The sequence below is a fragment of the Eulemur rufifrons genome, chromosome 17 (assembly GCF_041146395.1).
Source record: "Eulemur rufifrons isolate Redbay chromosome 17, OSU_ERuf_1, whole genome shotgun sequence".
NCBI classification, from domain to species: Eukaryota; Metazoa; Chordata; class Mammalia; order Primates; family Lemuridae; genus Eulemur; species Eulemur rufifrons.
Genome location: NC_090999.1, coordinates 58,078,048 through 58,088,828, shown reverse-complemented (window position 1 = coordinate 58,088,828; position 10,781 = coordinate 58,078,048). Strand labels below are relative to the sequence as shown.

General features: G+C 36.5%; 1 protein-coding gene and 1 non-coding gene across 2 annotated transcripts; both read right to left on the bottom strand.

Moving 5' to 3' along the window:
• Positions 1 to 7,287: 7,287 nt before the first annotated feature.
• On the bottom strand, positions 7,288 to 9,979 carry COX7C (cytochrome c oxidase subunit 7C). Its single transcript, XM_069492438.1, has 3 exons — positions 9,794 to 9,979; positions 8,685 to 8,827; positions 7,288 to 7,446 (listed from the first exon to the last, which is right to left on the bottom strand). Exons 1-2 carry the CDS (start codon positions 9,866 to 9,868, stop codon positions 8,711 to 8,713), a joined length of 192 nt encoding a protein of 63 aa, XP_069348539.1. The 5' UTR covers positions 9,869 to 9,979; the 3' UTR covers positions 7,288 to 7,446; positions 8,685 to 8,710.
• Positions 7,545 to 7,607, bottom strand: LOC138398532 (small nucleolar RNA Z39). The gene has a single exon (XR_011236010.1). It is a non-coding gene; the product is annotated as a small nucleolar RNA Z39 (small nucleolar RNA).
• Positions 9,980 to 10,781: the final 802 nt, after the last annotated feature.

Below are 10,781 nucleotides of genomic sequence, written 5' to 3'. Positions count from 1 at the left end.
TATTTGCCAGAGACTGTGTTTGGTACTAGAGCCACAAAATGTAAATATGCAGTAGATGCCTTTAAGGATACTTCATTATTTTTAATCGCTGTCAATCCTTTTTTGTCTTTTCTCTAATGCTACTTAAGATACTTTTGAGAAAAAAAAAAAACTCACCTCACCTGATGCTGCTTATTCTTTTACTCCATCTATTCTCTTACTCCGTATTCCACAGTTCTTCAATTGTGCAATACTATGTCATCAGTAACTTCTTAGGGCACACTTTCTCTGGGAAATGCTCTGATGATGCTAGAACTCAGATTCACATTTCCTAAAATAACATCATTTAATAGGCACACCTAAAGCATCCTTATGCTCTGAAACTTTATAAAAATTAGGTACAATGTGAAGTTCTAGAACAGACTACAGTAGTCTATGGTGAAAATAATCAGAACATTTGTTATTTCTGGGAAACGCAAGCAAGGATTGGACTGGAAATGGACATGAAGGAACTTTCTAGGATTGAGGTACTGTTCTGAATTTTAATAGGAGTTTACATTATACAGGTGTATACATTTGTCTAAACTCATTGAATGGTCACTTAAGAATTTTTACATTTCATTGAATGAAAATTTTACCTTTATATGTTTTTGTTTTGTATTTATTTCTTAGCTGTTTCATGCCTTTCCTTCAGTTTCTTTATTAAATAAATTTTCAGGCAAATCTATCATTAGGCATTTTGCAATTTCAAAGATTATTTTTGTCATGTATTTTTTTTTTCCATTTATCAACTCGTTTTCTATCTCCTCCCTACCTCACTGCTGTTCTAAGTTTTTGAATTTCTAATTCAAGGTGTTTTTTCTCTCCTAAAATTTGCAAATGTTTGTTTAAGGTTATTTAATTCAGATTGGATCATGTTACCAATTTTTTCTGATTCGAGGATGGTATTTTTTGGAGGCAGAAATTTCATCACCTGAAATGAAATATAATTTCTATTTTCTTCTTATAACTTTGCATGAATGTCATGTGTCATATATTTGCTTTATTTTTTCCTGTACTAATAATACAGTTATTATTAAATTGTATTTGAGAGTTTGAGGAGGATGACTAGGTTTCTTAGTTCAAAGGCAGTCTCTTCTTTAACCAATGTTGCACTTGTCTTGATGGGGAAAATTCAGTGTGACTTCTCATTTTTGTGACTCTCTTTTTCATTTTTACATTCATTTCCCTCTCTTGATTTTTTTCCCCCTTCTTTTACCACCAAGCCTCCAAGGGCACCATCTCCCTCACACTTGCATTTACTTGGAAGCGGTGACATTCTGAAACTCTTGCCTTGGGCTCTGTTCATTTTCACGTAGTCACTGCTTGGATTTACAAGAGCTCAAGCTGATTCTCAGTATTTTCTTATTCTGAGTGATACTTGATTTTTGAGAGTGATCTCATCTGTTATTTGATTATCCTTATTCTCCCTACCTACATCCTTCATTTATATTCCCTTCTTACTCTCATCTCGGCTTAAGTCTACCATTGGGTATACACTCTAGATATGATTTTGATGGTCTCAGTTTTCATTTTCCCACTGACAGGTAATTTAAAATGTTTCCCAGTTACATTAAAGGCATAGGTTATAAGTGAATTTGCTTTTCTTGACCATTCCAGTATGGATTTTTGGAGGACATGTGGAGAGACTGAGGTTTAGGACATTCCCTTTTTTTCTACGATAACCTGGAAATATTCTAAAATCCGGATAATTAATATTAAATTTCACAATGGAAAACATTGCAAGCCCGAGTCTTGCTGTAAGCTCATTCTACTGTGCATCAGAAAGTATTTTTGGTAATTGGGAGCTACGTCACCAATCGTGCAGACTGTTAGAGAAAATGCAAAACTTGTGAATTTCAGACTTCTTGTTCTGTAATTGATAATGAAATAATGGTAAAACAAAATTAGTTCTGTTATACTGAGTGTATGCAACCCTCTTAAGGCAATATCTGGTGTTGGTAAAATTCATAGCTTCCCCAAACAGGTACATTTATGGAAGAAAGGAACTCTGTGAGTGGTCCAGTAGCCAAAAAGGAAAACTACAATCATTGAACCATCAGAAATTGCCATTTGTAGGTAAAAAAAAAAATGTGAAATATTGGGAATTTCATATGGTTCAACTTAATACATGTCCTGTCTGGAGAAAGTACAGTCATTTTGGTAGTTAGCATGAGGGCTTGAAGACGAATAGAGATTTTACACTAGGCAGTTTCATAGATGGGATAGAATTGTTCTCAACATAATATATGAGGAATTTTATTAATATTAAGCAAATTAGGATTAAGATGTGGGCCTGATAAACTTATCCATACATTGGTATTTAACAATCATCTCCTATTCCTCCTTAGAAAGTTAGGCATCAGCCAGAGAACTTCCTAGACTGGTTCCTCATTACACTTGGAAATGGTATTATATCTGATTAGTATTCATCCTTGCCTCTACCTAAATGTACATGTTGAAAGCCTAATATTTACCAAGTATAGTACTAAGTTTTGAAATCCAGCAAAGAAAACAATGCTTATTTTAAGAAATATAGAGCCCTATTAAAACCTAGCATAATTATTATGATTCTACCTCTTGTCAGATCTGGCAAAATTAGGAAGTGAGTGAATTTTAGTAGTAGTAATCCGAAAAATTCAAATTTGAGATGATTCTGCAGGAATATTACAGAGTTTTACTGTTTTCCAATGTTATAAAGGTGACTGGACAAGATAGCAAGTGTGTATCTGGAAGAAGAGACTCATTTTCTAATTTTTATGAAGGTGCCCAATGGAAGAGTGGGGTACACGAAAATGAGAATAAGGTGGAAATGGCACAGCTACTCAAAACTGTAGCAGGAGGAAGAGAATTTGGTGAATGGTGCACTGCCTTTTAAAGCTTACATGTAGAAGTAACACACATCACTTCTGCTCATTTTTTCATTGCCAAAGTAAAGGAGATAGAGTTTGATCCTGCCATGTGTTCAGAAGTAGAATTGTCATATTTATGCAAAGCCTTAATGACTCCTATACCATGTTAGAGAAGGACCCAAATCTCTTGTTTCTATATTCAAATATGAGTTCAAGAACTCTTTCCAAAATTGACTATAAGTTATTTGAATTATATACTCACTAAGTAATCTTCATTGTATTAAAGTAGGTATATAAAAAGTAGCTATTTTCCTTCTGGTCTTTAAAATTACAATTGTTATGAGAACAAAATATAATTTAATAAAGTTTTAAAAAATGTTTTGATGTGGGTAGAGTATAAATCATATAAAAACTTTAATTACTATAATTTATTTTCTGAGACAGAAAAGCAGATTTCTCTATTCTATAACTAGCATATTCTGAAGTTATACTAAAGACTTTATTTATTGGATACACTTAAATGAAGGCTTATTACATTTTATGGTATTTGGGTCCATCTTCTCAGTATCATATATAGAATAGTTGCAGCAAGAATGTTTTCATACCCAATAGCCACTTTTTCTTCTCTGACAGAATCCTGATACGCTCCAGCATCCACTCTGCCCACATTAAGACTTGTGAGAAAATCCTAATTGGTCAAATTTAACCACTGTCATGCCATTCTTCTTGCTAATGTTTTTTTTAGAAGTGGATTTATGACTTTTCTGGCCAATGACTGGTGAGGGATAGTCTGAAAGAAAACTTTCTTCACTCTTAAAAAATACTTGAGACGGTAATTTTTCTTGCTGGCCATTTATAGTCTGTGGGATGCCTGGAACTGTAGCAGCCAACTTATGACAATGAGAGAAATAGTTTAGGAAAAACAGGCCGAGAAAGATGGAAAGCCCTTAAATTCCTGAGTTCTATCTTTTGTTACGTAAGATAAAAAAAAAAAAAATTCTCTAATTCTTTAAGTGCTTCTCAAAATGCTGATTTGAAACAAGATAAAGAACTAGTGCCAGAATGTAAATCAACACACACTTTCCATCATCAGCAAAGTTTGTCTGCAAAGAAGAAAAATATCAGATGGACTAAAGTGTTCAAACGACATAGCTGAGATAACATTTTGGCGCAAACTATTAATCTTACTGTTTTCACAACCATTCGGTAATTTCGATACATTTACATTTGGTTGCAGAATCCAACTCAGCCCATTACATAGGAAAAATTCATTCTTATAAAACATTGAAACATATTATTTTGGTGCATAGGAGACCAAGAACTTGCTTTTTATGTAATTTTGTCATTCTTGGCTTTAATAACCCTTTCAATAAATGTTCATTGATCACTCACTAAATTACAGATGCAGGACACATGAATAAATAAAAGCTTCTGGTCACAGAAACATCACAAGCTAGTAAGGAAGATAGGTAAGGAAATTAGTAATTACAGTATGTGCTTAATTATGAGGCTGTTTACTAGGGTGCTGCAGACGTATGTGTAGTGTGTTAGGTAGGGATAATGGGGAGAAATGAGCAAAGGCAGGCTTTACAGAAAAGGTGACACTTGAGCTAAGGCATGGAGGTGGTACACAAGTCAGTGCTGCGTGGCTGAAACTCTAACTGTGACTAGACACCAGGGCAAGGAACTGGAGTTTTACTCTGAAGGTCATAGCTTGTTATATTATCATACTAGCTCTTTAGCACCACTCTGGCAGCACTTTTGGAAGTGGTAAGGTTGAAGTGTCTGCTGGACAACTGGTTAGAACTGTAGCCTGGGTGACTGAAAATACCAACTATTGCAGAATGGCTTACCTACATGATGCCTATTAGTTCCTCCATCTCACTTGTGTAGTTCAACTGCAGCCTAAAGAAATATGCCCAAATTTAGGCATTTTTAAAAAAAATCTTAACAACTATTGTTAAATTAGATATCCTTTTTGACACACAGGAAAGTAAGGTACAGACTATTGAAGCCGATGAGTGTGTCAAGCCTAGTTTTGACTTAGTCCTGAGGCAACATTAACTTCTATTATACTCAGTATTTTTGCTTTCCTTCAGCATGGCCATAATTATGGAAGCAATTCCAGTGGCTTCTCTTAATGAATTCTGCGTTCTGACTAAAATCCCTATTCAGATATTATGGTAAGGAAAGCATCTGTACAAGCTACAAATTTTACTTGGCCTTGCTTAATTTTACATAGGTATGTGTGGGTTCATCCAGTATAATTTTCAAGAAAATCTTGTGGTTTTAAGTGTCAGCCTGAATTTGTAAAAACTAGGGTATGAAATTACAGTCATTTTCCCCCCCTGAGGTGGTTTTTAAAAAAAATTTAAATTTTAAGCCAATACTTAAAAACTAGCTTCCATTAAAAAAAAAAAAAAACTTGCAAAATATTACACTAGTCACATGCCTATGTGAAATTGTTACAGCTCATTTTGTGTCAACTTGGCTAGGACACAGTGGGCATCCAAACATTTGGTCAAACAATATTCTAGGTATTTCTGTGAAGCTGTTTTTTGAATGAGATTATCATTTAAATTGGTGGACTTTTGAGTAAGCAGATTGCTTTCCATATTTTGGGTGAACCTCATTCAATTGGTTGAAGGCCTTAATGAACAAAGACTGACTTCCAAAAAGGAATTACGCCAGTAGACTGCCTTTGGATTTTTTCCTGGGTCTCAAGCCTGCTGGAATACCCGGATTTGGGGCTCATCAACCCTCCACAATTGCATGAGACTTAAATCCCTCTCCACAGGCACCCTGTTTTATCAGTTTCTCTGGGAAACCCTAATACAGAACCTAAGCAGTTGTCTGGCCTCTACTACTCACAACATACTAGAGCTGGCCTGTTGATGCCTTTTTATGGACAAAGGAGAAGCAGGGGAGGTTTTTCTCTCACTCATGTATATCCCTCAAGCACTTTTTTACCTAGACCTGGCTACCCACTATTATTACTTTTGAGTCCTAATGTATTTTAAACCAGAAAAACAAAATCACATTCATTTAGGATTTGTCAGAAAATGTTTTTACAGCTCACTCAATCTCAAAACAATCCAAATGAGGCAAGCACAATCTCCATTTCCAAAAAATGGAAAACTGTATCATTTTATGAACCCTAAATTTACTCCTGCTTCCTTTTCTGAAGATGGAAAACCTTAATGTTCCATAGCAAAACTCAACACAGGATGACACCCAATTCATCACTGGACATTCAAATGATGATGACATACAAGTGCAGGGAATATCTGGGCAGTCATATAGGTTAAGGTTGCATCCATATTTAAGTGGTTGCTAGGTGGTTGTTGAAGAGTCTAAAAATAGGCTCTAGCACATAAACAGAGAGAAAAATCAAAATTTAAGGTTTTAGCAAATTAGTTTTACAGGAAGTCACATGGGAAATCTAATATTATGGTGAGTGGCATAAGCAGCTATTTTGTCCCATGAGGGATGTAGAAGCATCTAAAGCAATTTTTCAAGCTTCCAGAAACACTTTTATGTGAATATTCTGGTATTTAAATGTTTAAAAACAATGCAGCACTCTCACTAAAAAGATTAGAGGCTAAACCAATCACCAGTTTGCAATCTGTTTTACAGTATTCTTCCAACACAAGTAGTATTTCAATAGTGACCAATGTGTGATTAAAATATTCAGTAGCTAATTAATACCCTCTGTTTCACACAAAGTCCTAGAAACTAAGTCATCATATTTTAAATGGTAAGCACATTTCACTATTTAGAATATAAATTTGATTCAGAGATACAACTGTGACTCAGAGCAATCCTTTACCTCATTTCTTTCTACTAGGGTATATTATAGTCAAAGATGCAGAATACATTGGGAATATTTCCTATATTACATTTTACATGCTATTATGTTCCATTGCAAATATTCTTTTTCAGTGTAAACAAGACTAATACTGGTCACCAGTACCTCTACTAAGGTAAAAATTTCAGTTTTAAGTTATAGGCTTAGAGGGGGAAAAAACAAACAAACAAACAAAAAAAAACCACGAAGCTCTTAAAAACCTGATTAACCAGAACTTCTATCTGTACACAGTACTGGTTTTCTTCGTGATTAATTAACCACTCATGAAAAAAAAAAAAAAAAAAAAAACAATTTACACTATCAAAGTAAAGGGGAAAACTAAAAGTGTATCTTTTTTCTCCCTTTAAATTAAAAAAAGAATTATGGGACAACCAAAGTCCAATTTGTATTTCTCTTTTATAACATAAATCACCAACAAGGCCCTGACTCAGGAATCTAAAATTAAATAAAATCTCAGCATTTAAGAGCACGAAACAGGCTAAATCACACAGTTCTTAAGAAACTGATACTGGAATATTACCCAAATAAGAAAGTAACCAAATGCTCGTTTTTCCATTTAAATTCTCAATTGTCACATTTCTCATTTCAAAAAAGAGGCATTAAGCATTCATATCTTAAGTTTATTTACAAACATATCTAGTATGCCACGAGTTCAAGAGTTTGATCCATTTTTCAAAGAGATGGCACCTCTTAAAATGCTCTTCATATCTGCAAAATAAAAACAAAAATTAATAGCATTAAAAAAATCCCATTCATTTAACAGAAGTCATGTAGTTTCATTAAAATACTATCACTACTTTGACAGGTACATCAGAAAGCGTTTACAGTATCATGACTTCATTCGTACTGATTTGCTTCATCATATGCACCAAAACATTTCCATATTAAGAGCTTAGATAAATCATTCCCCTTCTAAACTATGACATATAGTCTTCCCTTTCTAAGGTATACTTTGGAATTTATTCCAATCATCCAACAGGGTGCCCTATTACTTTGATAAACTCTGATTACAATTAAGCTAAATAAACTTTTTATTCACACACAGGAAATTTGCAAACTTCCCAACACAGGAGATTCCTTTGGATATATAACATATTCTCTTAATGCAGTGTTTCCCTACTTCAACACTACTGGCATTTTGCCTCCCAGTTGGGACAATCAAAAAATGTCTCCAGACATTGCCAATAACACTGTGGAGCAAAATCACTCCCATTTGAGACTCGTTGCTTAATGAGAAAATTATCTTCAGAAGTTTTGAGTTTCCCAAGATGGCAGAGTTGGTCAGGCATAGATGTATGATAGCACAAATATCTGGGACTGATATATCAAGGGACACTAGAAGGATTTTATCTCCTAGGGTTTTCACAACTTAAATCAATATTGTAAGCCTAGATTTTAAAATCTTGAAAGATGCATAGTGACTACTTTCAAAAGGAATTGAAAAGTTTATAGTGTTTTAAAAGACGTGTTCTAAGCCACTGTTATTTTAGTAAAAGTGTTCAGGACAGGATAACATTAATCAGTTTATTACAACTTTATCTGTTTAAAAAGTGTGAACTCTTGAACAAGACTGCCTGGGTAGAATCCTGGCCATCATCACTAGCTATGGGATCGTGGACAACTTAACATCTTTGTATCTCAGGGGGGGTTAATATCATCTACCTCACAGGCTTGCTGGGGGGAGCCACCTGAGGCAATCAATGCAAAATGTGCCTGACAAACAGTAGTACTCAATAAACACTTGGCATTATTGATCATTATTGAAATATCTGTTTATAACTTTACCAATCACTCTCCACCAATGCCACATCTACATATAACTTCAGGAATCAGCCCTACCCAACAATGTATTTGTGGGGGTGTGTGTGTTTTTCAGGGGATGGGATGACATAACATAAAAGGGGGATAAAGCACTGTGTTAGGAAGATTATAAATCCATTAATTACCTGTTAACGGATGAATTAAAACATCTTTACTTCTTAAGCAGTTGGTGTCTTACTATAAAGAAAGGTGCAGCAAATCCAGATCCAAAGTACAAAGTCATCATAACTAGTAACCGCCACTTATTTTCCACTGAAAATGGCAAATTCTGTTGGAAAGAGAACAAGTAACAAAAACAGAACTTCAAATCATCTGTTTTACAGACCAAGAGGCAAGTATGCAGGGGATGCTAGAGATATTTTAGATAATCGTACACCTTTTTAACCATCATCTTTCAAATCCCATGGACCTTCATCATACATAACATTAGAAGGTAAGAAATAACTGGCTTTACTGAACACTGGGCAATGGCCCTAAGGACTCAAGTGCAAAATAGTGGTAAGTTTCCTATTTTAGAAAATCGAAAAAAATGTATTATTCAAAGCAGTCATTTTAGAAACATTTAGCTTATCATTTAGTTTTAGTTTATCATTTATTAGAAACTAGCCACCCAGTAAAGACAATACATGGCAATGTTCACTGAATTTCGAAGTTCTGACTTTTTCATCCCCCAACAATCAGACGTCCTTTCTCTGCCCTTTAAGACTAGGCCTCGCTCTACCCTCAAAGGTTTTAACAGTTAAACTACCTGATTTAAGTTATTTATACCTGAGGCTAAACCTAGCCTTAACCGAGTATTCTAATGCAGTCAACTATTTAGAAAGGGCTTGATCCACAACCACAGGCCCTCATTTCCTCATTAATTTCCAATGACCTTCATTCCGCGTCCGATGACCTCCAGTTTGGCTTTAAGCCACAACACCTGCAGCCGTGGTCTCCGGGGCCAGTCAGAGGTTGGGGGCGGGGGGCAGGTGTGGGGGTGTGGGGGGGGGAGGGGTGCGGAGGACAGCAAATGGAGGCAAAGCTTCAGCTCTACCTGTCCATTCCTTTCTGTGGCTACGCGTGCTGGGGTCCCCAGCTTTCTCCCTAGACCCCGCGGTGAGTGGAAAGCTAGTGTGCGTCTCAGTCCGAATTCCCACCTTACCACCTCCCTGTTCACAGTCTGCAAGTGGCTTTGGGGCCAAGCACCCCCCCCCTCCCCGCCCCCACGAAACCAAGCTCCTTACGCACTAACCTTCCCGGGACCCTCCTCATAGTGGCTCCTACGGACGACAGAGGTTGTGAACCTCCGGATGCTCTGTGCCAACATGGCGCTGTTGAAAGCTCTGCGAAAGGCGCAGAGACCGAAGGCGGAGGAAATGGCGGCTCCACACCAAGTCCTTTTTTCACGACCTTGTTCCCTAGCGCGCAAGGGCCGAAAGGGAAGATGGGAAATGGTGCGGCGCCTTCGCGAGTAGTAGTCTCCGAGGATTGTGGGAATTGTAGTTCAGAACATGCTGGCGCCTTGTCGGCCCCGAAGAATTGTGGGAAATGTAGTATCGCTACAGGATCTGGGGAGACCAAAACTTACGTAGTTTCTTTCCAGCGGTGATTCTTTCAGACCTGAATTCTTTGTTGCTCATAGGTCGAGATTCGTGGGACCTGTTATCAGAAAAGATTTTATTGAATCAAGTAAAGCAATTTCACCCCGTCAACCCGTGTGCTCCAGTCTATGGAACAGGAAAATAAATCTATCCCTTCTTTTCTCGTGACTGCAGTATGTGTTAGGTGTCAGTGATTTGCAGTACTCTGCCAATGCTGAGGAAGATGTGTGCCCGAATCTTATTCCAGGAAAGAAAGCATAAACCCAAGTAACCAAACAACATGCAGCACTAAATACTTCACAGAGAAACCGAGTTGTGCTAAAGGAAGGCTTACTGAAGATATAGGGAATTGAACAGGAGGAACAGAGGGCAGAGACAACTCAAATCCGGTATGAATATGGCAGATCTGGAGAGTAGAAGAGAAAATCTGCTTCTGACATCTGGGCCAGTCTGGAGTGGGAATTGGTATTCTCCTGATGAATTAGACCATTTCACAAATCATCAACATCAAATAAGGCCATTCTGACAATGTCTGATCAAGAAAAGAATATGATCACTGCATAATCATATCGGAACATAGATAAAACATAAACATTGTCAAAGCCAGAAAAATGACCACCTTATTTGGTTTGATACTAT

Bases quoted from the DNA above. Each gene is read 5' to 3' on its own strand.
- COX7C (XM_069492438.1), bottom strand. From the start codon at position 9,868: ATGTTGGCACAGAGCATCCGGAGGTTCACAACCTCTGTCGTCCGTAGG. The intron at 8,828-9,793 runs GTTAGTGCGTAA...TCTTTCCAACAG, and splicing joins ATGAGGAGGGTCCCGGGAAG to AATTTGCCATTTTCAGTGGA.